Source organism: Glycine soja, chromosome 13, assembly GCF_004193775.1.
Source record: "Glycine soja cultivar W05 chromosome 13, ASM419377v2, whole genome shotgun sequence".
Lineage (NCBI taxonomy): Eukaryota > Viridiplantae > Streptophyta > Magnoliopsida > Fabales > Fabaceae > Glycine > Glycine soja.
Window position 1 is genome coordinate 10,756,146 of NC_041014.1, and position 25,860 is coordinate 10,782,005.

Genomic DNA, 25,860 nt, shown 5'->3' on the forward strand with positions numbered 1-25,860 from the left:
AATGAAAATATTCATAGCATGCATAAAAGATTTACACATATAGTTAACCACCTTGCCTCTTTAGGAAAAATCTTTCCTAATGAAGATTTAATTAATAAAGTTTTAAGATGTTTGAGTAGGGAATGACAGCCCAAGGTAACTGCTATTTCTGAAAGTAAAGATCTTTCTTCTATCTCTCTTGCTACTTTATTTGGAAAATTGTAGGAACATGAGATGAAACTCCAACGTCTTAATCATAATGAAGAAACCGACAAAAAGAAAAGAAGTATAGCCCTTAAAGCCTCATCATCAATGCAAGAAGAAAATGAAGAAGAAGATTCAGATGATGAAAAAGACTTCTCATTCTTTGTAAAGAAGTTTCAGAAATTTATCAAGAAAAGAAGAATTGACAGGTGTCAAAACTTCAACAATGGAAGAAAATCACAAGAAGACTCTCAAGTTGTTAGATGTTGCAAATGCAACCAACTTGGTCACACCAAAGCTAATTGTCCTTCAAATGAAGAATGGCCTGAGAAAAGTGATAAGAAAAGGTATGATGAAAGAAGGACCAAGAAGGCCTACATTGCATGGGATGACAATGATTCATCCGACGGTTCAGAAAAGGAGATCAACCTTCTAACCAAGGATGATGAGAGTGATGAGAACATTTATCAAGAAGATTAAGCAAAAAGTATGACTTTCATCTTTGAAGATCTAGATACCTTTAATCATGAAAAAGGTAACATCAAAACTTTTCTCTTTTGAAAGTTTATTTTGGTTGAAATTTTCCTTTCAATTAATTTGATTATGATGACTAACAAATTTTTTATTTGTTTGTCTTGATTGATTGAAATTGTGAGTATGTGTTTATATGTTCTTGATTGAGTTAATTTTTCTTTCTCAAAGCATGAAGTCTCCTTTAGAATTTTAATAATATTTATTATCTTTACTCTTTAATACTTGAGTTGAGTTGATTATTGTGATAGAATTGAATATATATATATATATATATATATATATATATATATATATTTCCTTTAAATATTTATGCATGATTTTGAATATGATATGTGAATTACTTGATTAAGATTCATTCATAAAGTATTTTTTTTAATATATATTTTCCTTAAGAAAGTATTTTGACATTCATTCAAATCCCTTTTCCCTTGAAAGTCAGTCAGCCTTTATTTTTGGCTAAAATGCTTTCTGATAATCGATTACCATATTAGTGTAATCGATTATAGGCAGTTAAAGAAAGGTGTAATCGATTACCAAATTCTGTAATCGATTACAACGCGTCCCTGCCCTTATATATTCAAAATTCAAAATCAGAAATCTGCATCTTCTCTCTTTCTCGAAAACCCTCGTTCCTAATTCTCCCTTCTGCCATATCTCACTCATTTCTTGCCCAAATTACTCCCCACAAAGCCCAAACCTCATCTTTTTTCATTCTCTTTCATTTCAACCGATTGAAATTTCAAATAATCCCTTCATATGGCGGAACCATCAAAGAAGCGAAAGGGTTCTTTGAGTCGAAGTCAATGACATTCCGAGACTCAAGAAACTCAGATTCCTTCCTCCATTTCCTTTTTCTCATTGTTCTCATATGAAGAACAGCGGATACGGTACACAAATCTCTTCTCTTCTCGTTCCATTATTGATCCAAAATTCATTGATATGGATTTCTTTTCAAATGAGAGTTTTGAATGCTTTCAGGCATTTGAAAACTCCAATCTTATTCCTTTCATGTCTTTAAAATTACCTGTTTACTCTGATTTAGTTAAAGCCTTCTATTCAAACCTAGAAATCCAAGAAGAGACTTTAATTTCTGAAGTTTATGGGATTAAAATGGTCATTGACCAATCCCTATTCTATGATTTAACCCAATTATCCAGTGAAGGTGTACCATTTGAAGGTACACTGATTGATGATTGGAAATATGAATTCTCTGTGCATGATGCCCGCCGGTTGGTTTGCACCAACCAAGCAGATATGACCGGAAGGCTTCTTGCTGGTTCATTGGCTTTTGAGAGCCGCATCCTTCATTACCTCATTGTTCGTATCTTGCTTCCAAGATCTTCAAACCTTGCACAGGTTTCTAAAGAAGATCTTATTGTTATGTGGGCTTTTCATAAAGGCCTACAAATTGATTGGGCACACTTAGTTCAATATCGCATGCATAAGGCTTTGTGATTAAATGCTCCATTGCCATATCCACACCTAATCACCCTCTTCCTTCAACACTTCAACATCCTTCTTGATTCTGAACTTTATGTTCCAATCAAGAGATCATTTCTAATAGGCACTATTGTGATTGCATCCTTTGGTTATCAAAAAGAGCATGATGGCTCTTGGGTGAAAAAGGATGCTCGACCCGTTGATGAAGAATGAAATTTACATGGTGGAGAAGATTCCTCTCTTCTTCAAAAGATTTTGGATAGGTTCGATGGTCTTCAAACCTTTGTTGGTGAAAGGTTTGATACTTTGGAGTTACAAGTGGACATGCGATTCAATGAAATGGAGTCAAGAATTACCAAGGTCGAAGGAGATGTCTCTTACATCCATACAAGCTTTGATCTACCACCACCACCACCATCATCTTAGTTTACTATTTTGTTTAATATTATTAGTACTTTGATTTCTAGCCGTGTATTTGGCTATATTATTATGCCATTTTAACAACCTAGTATTTCTTTTATTTGCATAGTATGACTGAACAATTATGAATTATGTTATATGACTATGTGGTTTTTTATATATTTGATCTATTCATGTTTCTTGCTTCATGATTGGTTTAGATTTTTCAATGAATGTCTTGTGAATGATTAGTAATGTATGTATATTTTATATTTGTTACGCACTTTGGCTTTTTGTTTATGCCAAAGGGGGAGAGAAATAAGGATTAAATCAAGAACTCACATAAGTAATTAAATTAATTTCAAGTGAAGCATAAACTCAAAAACAAAGGGGGAGAATATGGAGAATTAAGTGAGAGATCGACTAGGAAAAAGTTTGTCTATGTGTTTCTTGATTTCAGGGTTGTCATCATCAAAAAGGGGGAGATTGTAGAAGCAAGCTTAATTTCTTCATGATGATGAATCAAGATTGATTCATGATGATGAATCAATATTGATTCAAGGTGTTTTGATGATAACAAAGATGATGACAAAAATCCCATGAGAATGATTTCAAGATTGAGTTAAGAACAATTCAAGAATCAAGAGAAAGATTCAAGAGAAGTTTCAAGTTTCAAGTTTTCAAGAATCAAGAATATTCAAGATCAAGATTCAAGACACAGGATTCAAGAATCAAGATAAGTACAATTTGTTTTTTCAAAACATTGAGTAGCACATGAAGTTTTTGCAAAAGCTTTTACCAAAGAGTTTTTACTTTCTGGTAATCGAGTACCAGTTTACTGTAATCGATTACCAGTGGCAAGTTTTGTTTTCAAAAAAAGCTTTCAACTGAATTTAATACGTTCCAAACAATTTCAAAATGGTGTAATCAATTACAATATATTGGTAATCGATTATCAGTGTGTTTGAACATTGAAATTCAAATTCAAATGTGAAGAGTCACATCCTTTCACAAAAATGCTTTGTGTAATCGATTACAATGATTTGGTAATCGATTACCAGTGATAATTTTTGAATAAAAATCAAAAGATTTAACTCTTCCAATGGTTTTCAAGTTTTTCTAAAGGTTATAACTCTTCTAATGGTTTTCTTGACCAGACATGAAGAGTCTATAAAAGCAAGACCTTAACTTGCATTTTACATACATTGAATACATTGATTTAAATCCTTTACAACCCTTGAGTCTCTTTGAACATGTTCTTGAATTCCTTCTTCTTCCATTGTCAAAAGCTTTCTAACGTTTTCTGGTTTTCTAAACCTTGAAAACAAAACTGTGTTATTCATCTTTTTCATTCCCTTCTCCCTTTGCCAAAAAGAATTCGCCAAGGACTAACCGCCTGAATTCTTTTTGTGTCTCTCTTCTCCCTTTTCCAAAAGAACAAAGGACTAACCGCATGAATTCTTTTGTGTTTCCCTTCTCCCTTGTCAAAGAATTCAAAACGATACAGTCTGAGAATTCTTTTGATTCTTCCCTTTCCCTAAAACAAAAGATTTCAAAGGACTAACCGCCTGAGAATTCTTTTGTTTCCCCATTCACAAAGTTTCAAAGGATTAACCGCTTGAGAACTTTGTCTTAACACATTGGAGGGTACATCCTTTGTGGTACAAGTAGAGGGTACATCTACTTGGGTTGTTGTGACTGAGAACAAGAGAGGGTACATCTCTTGTGGATCAATTTTAGTGGAGGGTACATCCACTAGGTTGTTCAAAGAGAACAAGGGAGGGTACATCCCTTGTGGATCTTTGCTTGCAAAGGAGTTTACAAGGTTGAAAAGAAATCTCAAGGACCGCAGGTTGCTTGGGGACTGGATGTAGGCACGGGTTGTTGCTGAACCAGTATAGAACTCTTGTGTTTGTCTTCTTCCCTACACTCTTTATTTTCTGCTGTGCACTTTAATTATTGCTTTTACTTTTGGTAACACTAAGAATGATTAGATTTTTAATTAGTAAAGGTTCATTAATAATTAATTCAACCCCTCATTCTTAATTATTCTGAGGCCACTTGATCCAACAAATAGAAAAACAAAAACTCTTTCAGTGGCTAAATCAGTAAGCAAATTTTTCATGCATTGATTAGTTGTTGTCAACTTTGGTCATGATTCCTATTGTCTAGCAATTAATACAATGCTATCTCTTTAGTTTTTTTCTTTGAATTTCATGCAGCAAGGAAATGATGATTTCATCTTTTTAAGAGGAATATGACACTAGGATAATGCTGAAGAAGGGAAAAGGATCCTATTTGGAAGATTTGTAATCCTATGGTTGATTCTTCTTCCAATTTCTCTTAACCTTGTGATGCATTAAGCCTAAGACAAAAGAGTTTCTCAATTTTCCATACCAATGGTTCTAGGTTGGGGGTCAGTGCAAAAGGTTTGCCAGGTTCTGAATTTGTTTGGAGCCCTACATCTCCTCTGGATTGCAGACTCTTCTCAAATCTTAGCAACCCGTTTAGTGCCAAGTCTTCTAGGCAATCATTTCAAACTGGGCATAAGAAGCAATTTGATGGAAATAAAGTAGGCCTTGGCATCATAAGTTCCCTTGCTAATGAAACCAAACTTAGCAATGACATCCTTGCTAAATTTAAGAGGAAAGGCATAATTTTTGGACCACAGGTGAAAACTAGCATCCTTAAATTCTCAAATAACAACCAGGAATGCCTAGCCTTCGGGCACTTGGGTATCTTAAAACTAATACAAACTATTAAAAGTGGTTCAAGTAAGCTACAACTAATACAAACTAAACAAATTTCAAACCAATATGAACATGTTCACGTTCAAACAGTACAAACCAAACCAAACAGTGCCAATAGTTAAATGTAGCACAATCAAATTTCAAACCAATATCAACATCAAAAAATTACGGCATAATATGAAACTTATTTCATTATTCATTCGAATTCTACTTTAGGCTAAAACCCTCAAAACTAACCCTAAACCCTAAAAAACTTCATATTTCATCAATTTAAACTTGTTTTTCACTTTTTAAAAATTAGATTAGGGTCATACGGATCAAGTTGATCCGTACGCTTGTTACGGATCAAGTTGATCCGTACGCTTGTTACGGATCAAGTTGATCCGTAAGCTTTATTCAGATCAAGTACGGATCAACTTGATCCATATTAACTTCAACCTATGCGGATCATCTACAACCTATGCGGATCATCTATCACTATTGTGGATCATCTACATTCTACCCTATCACTAATGCGGATCAGATCAATGCATACGCGGATCAAGTCATAGCCACACAACACCACCAACAATGGAAACACAAACAACAGGGAGAAAGTGGCTCACCTCGACAATGTCGCGAGCTGAAGAAGAAGAAGACGAACACACCATGGGACGCGTCGCAAGCACAACCAATGGAGATGAGGAACAACGGCGCACGGGCTCACCAAGGACGCAGCGACTGAAGAAGCTGAGGAAGAAGGGAGCTGCTGAAGATGAAGCGAAGAAGAAGCTGAAGAAGAAGGTGAGGCGTGAAAAAAAGGAGGTTGGGTGCACAAAAGGTTTTTAAAAAATGCCAAGGTTATTTTTTGTCTTTTCCATTAAAGTGTTGGGTGCACCAGCAATAATGTTGGGTGCACCTAGCATCAGTCCTTTTACTTATGTGTTTGATAAGGACTTTTAGAGTGTTGTTAGGTGCACCCAACATTTTTGCTGGTGCACCCAACAATTTTTTTAAATGGCAAAAATGCCCCTAGCTTCTTTCTTCATTATAAACGTTTTTTTTTTTCCCGGAAATGCACTGTACGCCATTTTTGTTGCCTGTGTTTCTCTCATTTTCTATTTTTCGTGCGGCATTGTCTCTGGTTCATGGGTTCGTTGTGAACGGTTAGGTGTGGTGAAGGTGAAGGTACCGGTGTTGAGCGTTGTGGTGGTCGTCAACGACATACAAGGTACGCAAAAAGTGGTGCCTCTGTTGGAGACGTACGGATCAGTTATGGATCAAGTTGATTCGTAAGTCACTTACGGATCAAGTTGATCTGCAAGAGTATTTTTTTTAATATTTTATGTTTTTCTAATTAAGTTTCCCTTTTTTTAAAAAAATTATTAATTTGTTTGTATGGTCATTTTTTATTTGAGTTGGTTAGATGGACGAAGATGAATGAATGTATGAAAGTATAATGTTTGAAGAAGCGGATATGGATTATCAAAATGAAGAAGCATGTGATGCGAATGAACCACATGTTGATTGTTTCGATGCGTTCAATACTTCTCAGGTTATAATGTTCATGTTTGTGAGATTTAATAAAATGAATACTGGTAGAAAACTTAAATTATGTGGATTGCTTTGTAGGTGTTTGACAGCCGAGAGGATGTTTTGTGGTGGGCTCGATTCGTTGCTCATGAAAACGGATTTGTAGTGGTGATTATAAGGTCGGACACAAACACAGGTAGTAGAGGAAGGACTTCGTTTGTGTTAATTGGTTGTGAAAGGAGTGGCGAGTATAGGTGTAGGAAAAAAGAATTTATCAAAAGAGACACTGGGACTAGGAAATGTGGGTGTCCCTTCAAGCTTCGTTGCAAGCCAGTGGTTGACGGAGAAGGCTGGATGATGAAGTTGATTTGTGGAGTGCATAAGCATGAATTAGCCAACTCATTAGTTGAACATCCATATGCGGGGCGATTGACTAAAGCTGAAAAAACACTTATTGCTAATATGACGAAGTCCATGGTGAAGCCAAGAAACATTCTGCTAACTCTGAAGGAACACAATGCCAATAGTTGTATGACCATTAAACAGATATACAATGCAAGAAGTGCATTCCGTTCTTCTATAAGAGGAAGCGATCTTGAAATGCAACATCTGATGAAGCTTCTTGAACATGATCAGTATATTCATTGGAACAAAATAAAGGATAAAAATGTGGTTCATGATATCTTTTGGTGTCACCCTGATGCAATGAAGTTAGTCAACGCATGTAATTTGGTGTTTTCGATAGACAACACTTACAAAACAAACTGGTACAGACTCCTACTACTCAATTTTGTTGGGGTGGCACCGAATGGGATGACATTCTCTGCCGGTTTTGCATGTGTGGAGTGTGAACGCGTTAATAATTTGGTATGGGCTTTACAACGCTTCCAAGGCCTTTTTTTAAAGCATGATGCCCTCCCTGGAGTTATTGTCACTGACAGAGACCAAGCATTGATGAATGCAATGAAGGCTGTATTCCCTGATTGTACAAATTTGTTATGTAGCTTTCACATAAACAATAATGTGAAGGCCAAATGTAAATCACTAATTGGGCAAAAAAAAATGCTTGGGATTATGTCATGGATTGCTAAGGATGTCTGACTAATTGTCCTTCAGAACAACAGTTTGATGAATGCCTGAAGAAGTTCGAAATGGCTTGCTCACCTTGGCCAATGTTTGTTGACTATGTCAAGGAAACATGGATAATACCACACAAGGAAAATTTTGTTTCCGCTTGGATAAATAAGGTGATGCACTTAGGAAACACAACAACAAACATGTATGACATTGTTCAACTATTTCTATTAATGTTGATGAATAGATGGAATTGTATTATTGTATATGTTTATTTTTATTTGTGTATTCGAAATGTAGGGTTGAATCTGCTCACTCGTCTTTAAAAAGATTGTTACAAAATAGCCTTGGAGACTTATGCAGTGTGTGGGATGCCATGAACAACATGATTACGTTGCAACACACGGAGATTAAAGCATCATTTGAAACAAGTACACATGTCATTGGACATGTCTTCAAAAAAACCTTATACAGGAGGCTTCTTGGAATGGTTTCCAGGTATACTTTAAATCAGAATTCTGCTAAAATAGAGCGTGTTGACTATGCTGGCAAGAATCCCTCAAGTTGTGGTTGTGTGGTGAGAACCATGCTTGGTCTTCCTTGTGCTTGTTAGATATCTAAATATGTTGGTGGTTGCATCCCACTGGATTCAATCCATATGTTTTGGAGGAGACTAAGTTTTTCAGACCAAGGGTTATGTGAGCCGAAGTGAGCATCAAGGTAGAAATAGAAACAATATCCAAAAGATTCGAAGAACTTGATGTTTGTGGCAAGTTTACTCTGAAGACTAAACTTTGGGAAATTGCATACCTTGATCAGAATTCGATGTGTCCTCCTCCAGCAAAGGTTAACACAAAGGGGGCACCGAAGAAACCTATGAGCAGGAACCCAAGGTCAACAAAGCGCGATCCATCTTACTAGGAGTATGTAGATGCCTTTGAATCTATGAAAAATAGCAATTCGCCGGTGAGGCGTACTTCATCATCCTCTGAGCAACCAAATCGAAGAACGATGATGCCCATGTTGGATCAGTTTCAGCCATTTATGTACGACTTTATTGATAAAATTGTTGATGTCAAAGCTGATGGTAACTGTGGATATCGGTCGATTGCCGGTTTATTAGGTATGGATGAAGACTCTTGGTCGGTGGTCTGCTACCATCTTCTTAAAGAACTTGGGAAATTCTCAAAAGACTATACCCGACTCTTTGTGGTGTCACGGAGAGATTTGAGGAATTAAGGATGTCACTACATGTTGATGGGTTAACCAAGGTATGTAAGTTATGTTTTTGCTTTTTAATACTTAACTTTACAATTAAGTTTGACGTGTATATTTGTTTCATTTAGGTAACTACGGATAAGTGGATGGATATAATAGAAATGGGACATGTCATTGCATCAAGATATAATGTAATCGTTGTATCCTTGTCTATGACATTCTTTCCTCTTAGAAGTCAACCGCTGACAAATTCTTCATTGCATCGTATAATTTGTATCGGTCATGTGTATGACATTCATTTTGTTGAGGTACATTGTAGATATGAAGTGTTTTTTTTATATTTATGCAATGAGTTTTGTAGGATTGAGTTAACACTTTTTTCGCATGTACAACATGTTTATTTAAAAGAACGTTGTCCTTTACCGCCTGTAGCATTGTTATGGTCTAGCAATTGTCATCCTCAGGCGAAGCCGTGACCAACTCCATATATTAGCAGAATACAGCATTACAAGAGCTTCGTGATGTTCAACAGAGACTATGTTGACATAAATGATGATTAAACATGTAATTTATAATGATTGATCGTTTTGAATTGGATTTTCACATTACATTTATGTGTCTTTGTATATTTGTTACATCCACAACAAAATATTACTTAATTCTAAAAAAGCATGTATGATATATCGTTGTCTGAGTTGAGAACACATTGTGAAAAAACATGTATGATAAATTGTTGTCTGCGTTAACATAAAGCGCATGACAGGACCTTGCACAACATGACTACACATGCAGATCTGATGCAAGATAAAGCGTGTCACGTCATTGGTGTAGTTGAAAACACATATCGAAAGCATGTGCACGTGTATTTTTAATTTTTTTAAAAATGCAGCACTGATATTAAAACTCATCTATATATATGACACTGCCTAACACTGTAAAACCACAAGTTTCAATCGTAACCCAACTCTTACAAAAAAACTATGGCATTCTTGGGAAAGACTAGCAATCAGACAGTTGTGAACTCCACATTAGGTTTTATTTTTCCAAATGGATCCATTGCTCACAACGACAATGGTGTTTGTTTTCAAGCCTCCACTCCAGTTCCCATTCGATTACCTAACGGTTGTGATTTTCAAGCGTTAAAAACTAGAATACACAATACCCTTAAGCTAACCGACAAGCAATTTTTGGATGAAATTTACTATCGGCAGCCTTTCACATATGCAGGTAATCAATTTCGGTTTCAATGTATGCAACTGAAAAATGATGCTGATGTTAACACAATGTTAATGTGTAATCATCAATTTTCGTTTGTTGATCCGATTGAGTTATTATGTACCATTACTAGAACACCAGATGATATTTTAAAGTTACTTCAAGCCACTATGACCCCTACTCATGATGCCCTGCTATATTACAATGGGAGGTGAAACATGTCACGCCAAAATGAGTTTGTTGGTTACTCGTTCACAGGAAAAAATCCCCAAAAGTTTGACATTCCTTCCAGATGTACCATGGATGAATTGAAGGATTTGATCAAGCAAGTTACACCTCATGGGATTCCCCCTTATGGTATTCACGAAACACAAACAGTAAGGCGATTATTTTTTTTGACAACCAAGCCACCATGAGTATTCAAAAAAAGTTATCAAATTTGAAATAATTGAACTCAAAACCAATGATGACGTGATGAAGGTGTTAATTGAGTCTAACTACTGGAAAAAGATTGGGCCAATAGAAATTTTAGCTATTTTCAGTAAACCTGTAATGGAAATGGAAGACGAGTTGTCCTTGTCGCAAAATTAGCATGAGTTAGTTGTAGTATTTGATGCAAATTTAATTTCGTTCGACTATGTTGAAGTTAATGTACTGTTTGAATTTATGTATCGCATAATAATAGCTACTAACTACTTATGTTGCTCCCAATGAGTTAAGATCTTAAATTATTACTAATTATGTTTGATTTCCTTAAGCAAAATCTTGGATCTAACTATTTTGAATGAAAAAATATGATTGAATGAAGAAATCCTACTTAAGATGATTAGTAAAGCTCTCTAGTAAATATTAATCTTTAATGAAAAAATTGACACAAATATTAATTAAGATGAAAAAAACTAATTATAAATATGAAAATTATTACTGCTAGTTGAGCTTAATTTTGACTGTTTCAATTGATGAGCCTATCATTAGTTTGATTTTTTATTAATTTATTTTTTTGAGCCCTTGGATTCATTTTATGATTCATGATTGGATCGATCATCTAGACGACATCAACTAGGTGCCTATAATTATACCTAGAATAGCGATAATTAAATTTTAAAACATATTTAAAAAAAAACCTTCCAAAAAATTATTTAATAGGCAATGAGTTGATCACAATCCTAATATCATCCATTAAGCTAGATTAGGCAATCCTAACATATACATCGAATAAACTACGACTGATCCGTGCGCTGCCTGCGTTCAGACCTAACATATACTAGCTGGTCTTGTGTGACACTCCTGGCAAACCTGAGGCATTCTTTGATCAGCTCATGTGTCGATGCGCCTGGCATGACCACCCCTAGGTTGAGATGGCTCTCCAACCTCTCCACAATCACATAGCAAGCTTCCTGTTCAATACAAAATAAACAAATTAGATAAATTATTATGAAAAAATTGACGTAAATGACGTAAATTATTAGTAACACTTACCACTACATGTCTCGGCTCGGCCACATTGGACCTTGCTGATGTCGATGGTGCTACTGGCTCCGTGACCGAACGGATATTTGTGTCTAGATCCTGAGGGGAAACTCTGGGCTGCGTAGCACAACCATCTGCCCGAGGATCTGATGGTTGGCCCAGTGTCATGAATGGATGCGAAATGCGGAAGAGTCAGTCCATGTAGTCGCTGGCACACTGCCCTGGCACAACGTAGATGTCACCTGCTACAGCTATATGGTCCGAATAGTGCATCCATTTGTCGTGTGTATCATCAAATGACACCTATGAATCGGCAGGAGGAGCAGGAATGGTCTGGGTGTATCCAAACTGCCGCATGACCCTCTCTGGTCGGTAATACACAGCAACGGGCCCCCAGCGCAGCAGACCGGAATAACATGAAATCATATGGAAGTCTCGGACTGGTCGATGCTCCCCATATGGGATCCAACAGGCATCCGGAATTCGGAGTCGGTCCAGGCGCTCCCTGTACGTCGGTGTACGTATGCTCTTCACGATCTTCTTTGTAGCAATCCACCTACAAGCACATGGCGAATCCTCATCGTAGTTCGAATCAGCAGTGGACTCCGTGACTAAGGGAAAGTGCTCGTATATCCAGCACTACAAAGGTAACATGAAAATCATAAAAATTAATAATGAAAGTCTAAAAAAATTTCAAGTTAAACATTTTTGAACCTCAACGAATCAAAAACATGTTTGTTACCTGCAACAGCGTGATGTAACCACCAAGCTGTCGGCTGGTGCTAATAGAAGCATCATTCAGGTGGTCGTACATATGCACCAGCGCAGTTACTCCCCAGGCGTACCTCCCAGTCTGACTGAGGTCACGAAAGGCCTCCAAAAGCACAACATGAATATGGGTTGCACTCTTGTTAGCAAAAAAAGTGCAACCCAGAAGATGAAAAAGAAACGCACAAGCTGCAGCTATCCAATGTCTTGCCTGACATCGTTGCTCATAGATATCACATACCCATTGCAGGCGTACGTACGGTCCACAACACTGCGTTGTCTCAGCCCTGGCAGCCTCTGCAGTGACCATCAATAACTCCACCAGCATCTATACAGCATCATCCACGTGCACAGGCTGAAAGGCATGCAAGTCGCCCACCACGGACAGATGCAGAAGAGACATGACGTCGTCCAGTGTGATCGTCACCTCTCCCACAGGGAGATGGAAACTACAAGTCTCCCGGTGCCACCGCTCAACAAACGATGACAAAAGTCCCCGATCGCCAGTGTCTATCAAACATGCAATCAAAGGACTTAGTTCTGTCCCAGCAACTAGCCCCTCAATGGCAAGGACAGGCCTGCCTAAACTATGCACCTTCCTTCCGTGAGAGAATAACTTCAACTCAGGACGCTCTTGAATTGAAGTATAAAGGAATACACAATTCGTTAACATCATCTTTTAAAGGAAAACAAATTTCAATGATAAAGTATAATTAACAACTAACTAAAATTCAATATTATAAATACATCTCCCGTCCATATGTTGCCTGCAACGTGATCCGCATACTCGGTCAGCACGGATGGGTCCCTCGGACCACCCGGAAATCCCTCAAGCTCATCCTCAGCAGCATGTGCGCCTGTGTCTGCAAGAGTGTCTGCTCCAGTGTCCTGTACATCACCTCCTGCCATCGGCTCATCCGCATATACGTCAGCCTCAACCGAAGCTCCGTCAGCCTTTGTCGCAAGGACCACTGGCTCATCGTCCACAACAGTGACAAGTACTCGTTGCCTGCGTGCGGATGCCGTAGGCCGTCGACGTTGCGGAGCATCATTGGAATCATCACGATCTCCTCTGCCCACACCTCTGCCAGTATCGTGACCTTAGGCACGACCTAATCCTCGGGTCCTAACCATGATCTGCAAATGTCTACCGCAAATTCCATCACTGATTTCGTTCACTCAAATTCCAAAGTTTTTATTAATGTGCATGTTTTGGTCTTTGTAACGACTATTTGTGCCTATAAGAAGTTACTTCCATGACAAAGTCTGCATATTGTTCCTTCTTTTTAGGACAAGTCTAATGTTTAGATTTAAAAGCTAACATATAATAGACAAAGAACACTCAACCTCAAACATTTTGGCGACGACCCTCTCCAGCACAAGAGACCAGAATAACATGATCTGACGTGGAAGTTCCGGACCTCCCGATGCTCCCCATAAGGGATCCAACAGACATCCGGAATCCAGAGTCGGTCCAGGCGCTCCCTGTACGCCGACGTGCGAATGCTCTTCACGGTCTTCTTCGTCGCAATCCACCTGCGCACTCGCAGGGAAGCCTCGTCGTAGTCCTGATCAGCGGTGGACTCCGCGACCGAGGGAAAGTGCTCATAAATCCAGCACTACAGATGTAACATTAAAATTATAAACATTAATAATGAAAGTGTAACAAAATTTAAAGTTGAACATTGTTGAGCCTGAATGAATGAAAAACATATTTGTTACCTACAGCAGTGTGATGTAACCGCCAAGTTGTCGACTGTGGCTCATAGATGCATCGTTCAACTGGTCGTACATATCAACCAAAGCAGCCACTCCCCAGGCATACCTCTCTGTCATACTGAGGTCATGAGGGGCCTCCAAGTAGACAACATGCACATTGATTGCACTCTTGTTGGCAAACAGAGTGCAACCCAGAAGATGGAGAAGATATGCGCATGCCGCAGTTGTCCAATGACCTGTTTGGCATCGACGCTCATATATATCACGTACCCATTGCAGGTGTACGTACGGTCCACGACACTGGGTTGTCTCAGCCCTGGCAGACTTTGTAGAGACCATCAATAAGTCGACCAGCATCTGAACCGCATCGTCCACGTGCAAGCACTGAAAGGCGTGTAAGTCTCCAATCACGGGCAGATGGAGAAGCGAGGAGACATCATCCAGCGTGATGGTGAGTTCTCCCACCAGGAGATGGAAACTAGACGTCTCCCGGTGCCACCGCTCCACAAACGCGGACAAAAGTCCTCGATTGCCAGTGTCTACCGAACACGTGATCAGAGGACTTAGTCCTGTACCAGCAATAAGTCCCTCAATGGTAGGGACAGGCCTGCCTAAACTGTGGACCTTCCTCCCATGAGAGGATAGCTTCAATTCAGGACGCTCCTGAATTGAAGTATAAAGGAACGCAAAATTTGTTAAAATCATCATTTAAAGGAAAACTAATTTCAATCATAAAGTAATTTACAAGTAACTAAAAATAAATATTATAAATACCTCTCCCCTCCATACGCTACAAGCAATGTGATCCGCATACAGGGTCAACACGGATGGGTCGCTCGAACCACCTGGAAATCCCTCATTCTCATCCTCAGCAGCCTCTGTGCCTGTGTCCGCAGGAATGTCATCTACAGTAGCTGGTGCCTCCATCGGGTCATCCTGAACATCTGGCGCAGGGATGACTGGCTCATCGACGTGATCCGCAGTCACAACGACTCGCTGCCTCCGTGCGGGTGCAATAGTCCGTCGACGTTGCGGAGCATCATCGGAATCATCACGATCTCCTCTGCCCACACCTCTGCCAGTGACCTAACCTAAGGCACGAACTAATCCTCTAGTCCTAACCATGATCTGCAAATGAGTACCGCAAAATCCATCACTCATTTCATTCTCTCAAATTTTATGCGTGAGTTTCACAAAGCCACCAAAGCCAGATGACAAATGAAAATGATTAAAATCATTGAAAGCATTGAAATCATTGACTAAATCAATAAGCACACACACTTGTGTGTTCGAAATCATTGAACGAAGATGGAATATCCAACTTCATCACCTATTACATGTGGTTGTCCAGTTTTCGAATGCAGAGTTCAATCACAATCCTCAGATGTGATTTGATAGTGAGGTTATAAGGGAATTATGTACATGCATCAATAAGTTGAAAGCATGGTTAAGTGAGTGATTAAAATCATTGAAAGCATGGTTAGGTCACTTTATGATTTTAGAAGCTTTCTCATATGTTGACTAAATCAATAAGCACACACACTTGTGTGTTCAAAATCATTGAACGAAGATGGAATATCCAACTTCATCACCTATTACATGTGGTTGTCCAGTTTTCGAATGCAGAGTTCAATCATAATCCTCAGATGCAATTTGATAGTGAGGTTATAAGGGAATTATGTACATGCATCAATAAGTTGAAAGCATGGTTAAGTGAGTGATTAAAATCATTGAAAGCATGGTTAGGTCACTTTAGGATTTTAGAAACTTTCTCATATGTTGACTAAATCAATAAGCACACATACTTGTGTGTTCGAAATCATTGAACGAAGATGGAATATCCAACTTCATCACCTATTACATGTGGTTGTCCAGTTTTCGAATGCTGAGTTCAATCACAATCCTCAGATGCAATTTGATAGTGAGGTTATAAGGGAATTATGTACATGCATCAATAAGTTGGTGGGATATCTAGGTGGAGCAGAAGATCATGTTGAAGTTGCACAATATTAAAATTGTGGACGATATGTTTGGGGGGAGTGATATTGCCATATTAATGAGGAAAACTGTTTCACCGAGTAACAAACAAAGCTTATACAACTTTTAAACTTTTTTTTTAAGTCACTTTCTTAAACAATGATTAATACATTTTCTTTGGCTTTGTAGCTCAATTCCCAATTCGCAAAAGCTAGCTATAAATATCTAAAGCTTTATTTGTAGTGCATTCAATTGTCAACGTAAATGAAGTGTCTATGAGGAAGTAATTTGCTTTTTTTAAAGTCAATAATCAATTCCAAATCTTTCTTATAATTATTTCTTAGTTATTTATCTCAATGAAAGATTATATTGAGAAAAGGAATAGGTTTGAGCATAAAAGATTGCATGACTTCGTAACCAACCCTTAAGCAAACCATAAGGATGAAGTTGATGCAATTAACCCTTAAGCTCTCTCTAGTTGTGATTTTTATCTTTGTAATAATGAGAGTAGTTTTAGTAGCAACATATGGTTTGGAATATTTGGATAATTTCTGACAAGCACTAGGTATCTTTTGGAATTTTTTAAATGAAGAAAATTGTCAACATCTCAATATAATCATAATTCATGCTAATCAATATATACTATTTCGATAATTCCCTGAAAGAGGATACATCTATATATAATCATAATTTATGCTAATCAATCTAATTCATCCCTGAAAGAGGATACAATTTGTAAAATGAAGCTGTGACTATTTACGGATCAGGTGATCCGTAAGCATTTTCCGGATCAACTTGATCCGGAAAATGCTTACAGATCACCTGATCCGTAAACTATGTCTGAGTTGTGTTATGGATCACCTGATCCATAAGCTCCTCCAAGCTTCCTTACTCCGACATCAATGGCGAAAAGGACAATGGTGCTTACCTCGACGGTCGACATTGACGATGTTGCCTTGACGATGGACGGTGGTTCGTGGTTCATGGCTCCTCTTCACGGCAACACGACTCCTCTTCACGGTGGTCTGTGGTTCGTGGTTGCTCGTGCTTCGTCGTTCGTGGCCGAGGAAGAAGAAGAAGAATCAAATGGAGAAGAAGAAGAAGGTAGCGCGAGGAAGAAGAAAAATGGCTTTGGGGAAGAATCAAAGGCTTTGAGAGAGAAGAAGAATCAAAAGCTGTACGAGGAAGAAGAAAAGAAACTGCAACGAAGAGGGGAGAGAGAGAGAGAGAGTCAAGCGTTTTTTAAAAAAAATAACCCAGGGACATAAAGGATTTTTCCTCTCAAGTGTTGGGTGCACCAACAAAAATGCTGGGTGCACCTAGCAGCACTCCTTACTCAAATGAAGAGACTTGAGTAAAAAGGCCTTTATTGTGCGGGAACGGGAAATTTAACCGTATAACTATTGTAACAAATTTGATAAAATAATTAATTCTAGAAGTTCATCTAAGTTGAGAGAATTTTATCGGACTTCAAAATTCAAATACAAGTACCTATTTATACACAAACGTCATCAAGAGATTATCTAGAATCCAATTAACAAATGATATTAAATATGCATTTATGCAACGTGTAGATTCTCAATGATATCAAGCATAATTCCAAAAAACTAGCTTACTAACAAGCATAATTTCAAGCATAACCCAACCTTTGTACTTTCAAGACCAATCAATTCTAAATTCTAATTCTAACTAAATCAGATTGACGACAATTAATGCATTCAAATTATGTATTATTTCAAGATCTTGAATTTTCTAACCGCAAATTTCTAGAATTCCTTAGTTTGAAGTGAAATTTAGTTCAAAAACCATTGCTTAGAGAGGCTTGAAAAAGTGAACTGCTGACAAAAGGAGAGAAGATAGAAGCTTGGGGAACAAGTTTCTAAAAATCTAATTCTGAATTCTAGTCCACACTTTTGTTCTACTTCCCTTCAATAATAAATGATAAGGATGGACAGTGGATCATGGATCTCATTTCCCGGAGAGAATCATTCCTTTTTCCTAAAAAAAATGGTACTCTTCCACATTATATCTATCATTTTCCTTTCCATTTTTTTTTTCATTTTCTCTCTATCTCAATTCCATCCACCCTATTACTCTTTTTCCTATTTCATTTTTACCCTTGCGGAGAAAAAGGACTTGGATTCCCTATGCAGTCAAACTTATAATCAGTGTGGTAATGGCATGGTGGGCTTGTCAAGGTTAACCAAGGTTTTGGACTGTTGACCTCGACTTACAAGAACCTAACTCTAATATATTACTTTTGGTATAAAAAATATCTAATATATCACTACTATAAGAGTAAGATTTCCAGTGGACAAGAAGTTGCTGATGAAACTCAGATTAAGTGCAATGAGTGGCCAAGCTATTAGTCTGAGTTTGTTCCCAGTATAATCCTTGATAATGGTTAATTTTTTAAATTAGAAGTGAAATAGAGAAAAACAAAATAAGAAGAAAAAATATAAAAAAGATAGAAGTAAAAGAAAAATAAATTTTGCTCGACAATTGTGTGCTACTTTTCCTCTTTTATAATTGCTAAAATGATGCAAAAGATTATCTTATCCCTAATTTAAACTTATCTCCTATGTGATAAACTTTAATATGACAGGATGTGTGAGAGGTGGATGAGGTTAACACTTTATTGTGTGACAGGATGTGTGAGAAACTTTAATATTGTTCAATTTTGGTGTGGTAGAAATAACATTATTGTGTGATCCAATTCTATATTTGACACGAACCATATAATGATTGGATAGGATATAAATTGTGCTCAAATGACCAAACTTTTGTTTCTTTAGAGTTACATATTTTTTTAAAAGAAAAGTATATTTTAATATAATCTTATAATTTTACAAATTATATAAATTATAAAAAAATCATAGTTTTATGTAAACTATAAAAAAAATTGTTTTTTCTTCATGTTTTTCCCCCTAAAGTTATTAAAAATGTATAATATTTTTACAATTATGGTTATTATCCAGAAAATTTTAAATTAATCTCTTAATTATTATTTAATTTTAAATATTTTGTTTAATAATATATTTTAAATTTATGTCAAAATTATATATCATGCCGAGTGCAGATTGTATATATTTATATTATATAAAAATGAATATATGTTACGACATGTATTGTATATAATTTAGATCCTATTCAATTATATTACTTAACACAGATCTCTCTCCGTAATAAGAAATGCAATGATCTTATATAATAGGATATGATTATTATTATGTAATGTTGCAACAACCAATTGATTACAATAAAATAGGATAGTTATCTAACAAATGTATTAAGGTAGTGATAAAATGAATAAAATATGTTTTTGTCCCTCGAAAAGTTTGAAATTTGTTCATACAAAATTTTTGGAATGTTTTTTTTCCTTATAAAATTAAAATGTGTTATTTTTTTTTTCTGAGAGCTAGTGTTGGACAAATTCGAACCTACGTGACATTTAAAAAAAATTAAATCATAAGCTAAAATATATTTTTTGTCCATATAAATATCAAAATATTCAAAATTTGTCTTTGTAAAATTTTGAGTCTTTTTTTCATCCTCAAAAAATTAAAATCTGTTACTTTTTGCCCCGAATGTAAGTTCAAGTATTCAAACTTACGTGTCACTTTTTTATTGGTTCCGTTGATGGTTATGAGAGTGGATATTTTTGGAGATTAAAAATCGTCACAAAATGCATAAAAAACCCACAAATTTGGGAATCCCTCTTCCTTAACCTCCTTTTTTCCTAACTTTCTGCATCTTCTCCGCACCCAAGCTAATCCAAGAGAAGTGAATTCAAAAGTTAGGTTGTTGAGTTTGTTGGCCGCGTTTCATTCCGATAGAACATTAGAAATGGTATTCATAATGTTAAGTTTGAGAGTGAAGGTGTTAGGTTTTCATAAGGAAGGGAAATTCAAAGAAGAAGAATAAGATGAGAGGGTCAATAAGGTGGTGTTGGTCATTTCAATTGAACAAAATATTTAAAAAAGAAAAAGAAAAAAAAATTATTTAAATTTGAAGAAGATGAAGAAAGTTAGGGAAAAAGGTTAGGAAAGAGAGATTTATAAATTTGTTGGGGGGGGGGGGGGGGGAGGTTGCATTTTTTGGTGATTTTTAATCTTAAAAATCACTCACTCTCATAGTCATCAATAAAACCAATGAAAGAGAGACACATAGGTTTAGGTTTGAATACCCGAACCTATGTCTGAACCAAAAAATAACAGATTTTAATTTTTCGAGACACAAAAACTCAAAATTTTGTAGGAACGATTCCGAACATTTCGATATTTATAAAAATGAAAAACATACTTTAGTCTATAATTTAATCTAAAAAAATATCACGTAAACTTAGATTCATCCAATTTTGACTCTAGGCAAAAAAAACAAAATCATTTTAAGCTTGCCAGGTTAAAAAACAAAAAATTTTGTACAGTTTTAAAACTTTTTGATATTTATAGAAACAAAAAATATATTTTAACCTTATAAAATATATGAACTAAATAGTATACAAAACTAGTTCAATAAAGTGATGATAATAATTGCAAAGTTGTTGATCAATACTACATGCTCTTATTTGAATAAATTTCTCGATAAAGGTGGTAAAATCAATTAATTTTTTTCACAAGTTACAACTTCTGAAAAAATTAAATATGAAAAATTACAAAAAAAAAATGCCAAGGTATATAAACCACCCTTATTTGAAATTTATTTGATTTGTTTTACTTTATTATTTTTTTCTCATAAGTTTGTTGAGAACTTTATCCAAACTAAACTTACTCCAATTTTAATGTAACAAGAGCCTTACATCTAATGTGACTTGTAATAAGGGTACTTAAGCATGAATCCTGACTGTAGGGAGTAAAATGCATCAAGAGCAAGAATTTTGCAAAATAAAGAGAGATAATGAAAGTGCACAGTTAAAATAGGAAAAAATATCTCTGGCCAAATACATTAGAGAAAGTGGCAAGCTACTGCACTGAGCCACTGACTAACTAATAACACTATAATAAACTAAAGATATTTAAGGGAAACCATTGCAAACTGGCTGAAATTTAATACCGTATAGAGTCATGAAATTTAACACTATAATAAGGGTACTTAAGCATGAATCCTCAACAACTACCTTAAGAAGCATATAATATTGTTTTTCTGCATATGCTAACCACCTAAGCCCCCTCAATTATCACCATATTCTAAATGGTGCAATAAAAAAGTGGACCAAAAGAGAACCACGGTATAACAGAAATGAAAGAACTCCTAATGAGAACCACAACTCTAGCAATCTTTCTTTCTCCAATTAGGTCAAAGTTCAAAGATAGATTTAAACTGTACATATGTAAACTTTGTTGACTGTGTTAGTTAAAATCTTGCTTCCAAATCTTAGAGATGGCAAGATTCCATCTTTACATTCTTCGTAAAATGTCCAGACAATGCTTGTCAAGCCAAGGCCGAAATATTCCTTCGTGGGTCACATTCTGCAAAATACATCAAAAAAGGGCATTAATATATCTACTATTATATGCAATTCAAAGTTAGCAGAAGATGTATACAAGAACTCACATTCTCACCAATGTTAGAACATGTAAATATGAAATTATGAAATGATAGACCAAATGAGCCAACAAATGTAATAAAAAAAATTGCACAAGTGTGTGAATGCAAAGTCACCAAATTCATAAGTACTATTAAATGAGCAATTTCCTACTTTACACGACCAGTAGATCTAGATCCAGTTGTCACATGCATTTGTTTTTATAATTTCAGAACTAAAGAAAATGTGGACGATAGAAACGATATTTGCCCCAAAACCAATGACAATGATCAACAAACAGATTAACATAATTACCAACACAACTCCGAGGGAACTTGAGGGTGAAAAGTGGGCTGGAGAAAAGAGTTATGTGCTCTAAAGTAAATTCTAGTTTTTCTTCCTTGTTTAAAACATACTGCATGTGGCCATATTACTCATATCAAGAACTTTCTTCGCACAGAAGATTAACAATTACAATCAGAAATGATTCTAAATTCCATACCATAAGAACCCATCACCCCTCCTAATAATCCACAAACAACTTAAAGTTAAGAAGGTTCATTTCATTCTCATCACAATTACTCAAGTTGAAAATAGCCTAACAGGAAATTATGTGAACAAGAATCTACTGACGTACTTGCAACCAGAAAACAAATCCACGCACGAGAAACAAAACCCTTTCCGGTTTTTTGAATTCAGCAATTGCTTTAGCTAGATCTGCATAATCATGAAACAAATATTTGACAGAGGATGGCATTAGATTGAGCGAAGAAAGTTATACAAGAACGACAACAGAAGCACCTGAAAGTCCAAAAAGAAGCAGAAGCAACCTAACAACTTGCACAAACCATAGGTTTTCATAAATTTAGACCGCAATGAAGCACCCATCAGAAAAATCTAACCAAATTATACTGATGATTAAAAAACAGTAATAATCCGTCACAAGGATCCCCTTGGGTTATAAAAGGCAGGTATCTTGGTCTACCTTCACTAGAGAGAATCAAAGGTTCCCCTACGTTATATAGAGATTACGTTAGTTCTTTGCTCTTGAGCAAATTACTAACATTATATTCATTTATGTGGCTCAACATTATTTCCGTTACATATGTTGTTTTGGAAGAGCTTATTTGAGGTTATAGAGATATCTTGTGACCTTTCTATAAGCTCATTTTAGCTTATGAATAAGTTCTCATTTGAAAAGAAATTATTGAATAAGTACTTATAGAACCTCCTATATTAGATTTTTGGTTTTACAGACACCCCTGTTTCTATTATAAGCAGATGCAAATAACCATATAAGTATGTTCAAAATACAAAAAATGGTGGTAGTTGTAGGTTTTCTGACAAATGAAATGAAAATATTAACTTGCCCTTATTCAAATAATCCAACCAAGAATTGGTCGGTCCATGCTTAGATTAAAGAAATGTTTTATACTGTAGGTGAGGAACAGATCAAAAGTGAAAACCATTGAATCTTAATTCTTGACAGCTTGGTTAGGATTAAACTTCACATTAACAATTTATGAATAAAAAAAGAACATTAAAAAAGTCAAACTAATTGAGAAAATAATGGACTTACCAGGGTACAAGTCGAGATATGATTTGTGGAAACCCCTTGTGGGATAAGACTTGACCACCCCATGACGTGTTTCTCTATGACGTTCCTTTTGCTTTTTCTGACGTACTTCACACAGAAGTCTATCATATTCTTCTTGGTCATATGGCCTTTGAAGATCATTCATAAGTCTTCTCCTAAACTGAGAATTATCGCAAGCAGATAATTGCCAGTTGCCTTTGGGGTTCTTTTCAGTCTCGAACCACTAAACACACAAAGGCATTACCAAGTTAAAAAATAATTGTTCACTTAATAATGTGCCAGTGTGTGTGAACCATATTCATATTATGAACAATACAGTCACATTGTGTGAAATTAAAGAAAGACACTTACAGATGAATCGAATGTTCTGGAAGAAACAAATGGAGTGTTTTCATGAATTTGATCAGGTTCTAGAAGAATAACATCTGGTTCAGAGGAATTACTGTCAGTGTCACCATCCACGTTGTCCGTCTTTGAGGTATTCCTCTCAGACATAAACTCCACCTCACCATCAACAATCAGAACAGAATTCAAATATTGTAAGTAATCTTCATCAACCTCACTCGGTGCATAATCAAGAACTTGTGAATTTTGCATAACACTTGATCGCTTTCCTATTAATTCACTAGGTATATAATCATCCCTACAAGAATTCAGGAATATCTGGTAATCTTCATCTGCAACAACTGACTCCATATTAGTCTGGCCATTGTTCTTGGGGACACCAGAAACATCTTCCCGTGGCATTTTCTTACTAAGTCCTTTTTTAGCCTCCAAATTCTTCTTAGCTTTCATTGAGCCACTTGTTTGTTTTCCTACTGAACCACTCCTTTTATTTCTTTCATTTTCAGTCTCACCCCTTTGTTTTGAACCCTTATCTAACTTGGGATTATTATTCAAGCTTTCTTCTTCCCTATAAAGATGATCATTATGGTCACTGTTGTGTCCAATGTTGATGTCATCATCAGAACCATCAACACCACCATCACAGACAACATCAATATGAGGATCATATGTTAGCAAAAAGAATTTGTAATCTTCATCCACTTCATCCTCTGACATATGTGACATATGACCCTCTTTTACTGTTAAACTTGCCACTTTTCCATGACTCTTCACAGTTCTTGTACCACTGTCACTGTGATTTTGCTTCAATCGTTTATTTGAACTTGAATGTTCAAATCTCTTCCATCGTCTTTCTAACCTATAATCCTCAGAATTAGGACCTTTCGGTTTCGGAATCTCTCTCACATCATCATAATCATCCAAGTCAATCGTGACCAAAGCAGGTCCCATTTTCCTTTAACAATAGCAGTGTCCTCCTTTGAAACAGGAATACTTACTCACTGTAAACAGAAAAAGGAAAAACAAAAGATTGATATCTTGAAGAAAAACATTGCAGTGAAAAATAATTATATGAAAAGTACATTGATTTTCTAATGGAGAACATGTTTTTTCAGTGCATTAATGAAAACAAAATTCAATCCAAAGTCCAAACGACAGATACATTACATCAATAGATAACAGTCCATTTGTTTGGTGCACATACAAATATATAATACACACTACAAGCAATGGAAGCTTAAAATTAAATGCATCAATAGGCATTAAAGCTGAGTTATATGCAACAGCAATTCGATCAACTGGCAAATTTTACTTTTTATTATTATTTTTTTGGAAAGGTTCAAGAGGATTTCTTAAATCAACAACCAGACTCAAATCAAATAGTTCTGCAAAGACATTCCAAGGCTTCACAACCAAACATTCAACAGTAACAATCATATTCATACCAATTCTGCTCATGTTATCTTCAAAATTAAGAACAAGATAATATTATAACAAGACGACACAATGTGATTTCATACATTGGGATTAATAGTATAACACTTCTGACGAGCAAGTCATGGCAAAACAAACGTGAAAATTGACAAAATAGCAACACCAACCAGCAATTGATGGCAAAATAAAAAATTTCCAAAGAACTAACTTGATATTCAATTATTCATTGAATTTTGAATACCCCACACAAGCTTAACCCCACCCCCATGGTATGACCCAGATCAGTAATATGTTTCATTTAGCAACACATTACTCAATTTCAATTGAAAGTTCAACATCAATCCTTAATAGCAAATCACAATCCAAGTAATTAGGCATAAGGGATTAATATGTTGAAGTTAAAATTAAATTATTCAGGTAGTATCCGAGTTTGATCCTTGCAAATTCTGAATTAATCAAAATTTCTTTCTCCTAATAAACCAGAATATTAAGTAAAAAAAAATAACAAACCACATTCTCAAGACCCATCATAATCAAACAAACGAACCACTTCCTCAAATAAACCCATTCCCTCATTTTATTTTTTTTTCTCTTCAAAATAACAGTTTGGTTCCTTTACCTATCTTTTCACCGATTATCACCCAATGCATGCACCCCTCCAATCTTTACACTCACGGTCTTTCCATGAAACCCTATATCCT

At 36.0% G+C, this 25,860-nt stretch overlaps 2 protein-coding genes and 1 pseudogene across 2 annotated transcripts; all 3 read right to left on the bottom strand.

Moving 5' to 3' along the window:
- Positions 1-11,545: 11,545 nt before the first annotated feature.
- LOC114382367 lies at positions 11,546-13,697 on the bottom strand (annotated as a pseudogene).
- A 176-nt stretch (positions 13,698-13,873) lies between these two features.
- On the bottom strand, positions 13,874-17,244 carry LOC114381574 (protein MAIN-LIKE 1-like). Its single transcript, XM_028340842.1, has 4 exons — positions 17,188-17,244; positions 15,057-15,368; positions 14,364-14,945; positions 13,874-14,182 (listed from the first exon to the last, which is right to left on the bottom strand). Exons 1-4 carry the CDS (start codon positions 17,242-17,244, stop codon positions 13,874-13,876), a joined length of 1,260 nt encoding a protein of 419 aa, XP_028196643.1.
- Positions 17,245-21,147: 3,903 nt separating this feature from the next.
- On the bottom strand, positions 21,148-25,860 carry LOC114382069. Its single transcript, XM_028341300.1, has 5 exons — positions 25,779-25,860; positions 23,732-24,726; positions 23,363-23,603; positions 22,421-22,500; positions 21,148-21,727 (listed from the first exon to the last, which is right to left on the bottom strand). Exons 2-5 carry the CDS (start codon positions 24,674-24,676, stop codon positions 21,656-21,658), a joined length of 1,338 nt encoding a protein of 445 aa, XP_028197101.1. The 5' UTR covers positions 24,677-24,726; positions 25,779-25,860; the 3' UTR covers positions 21,148-21,655.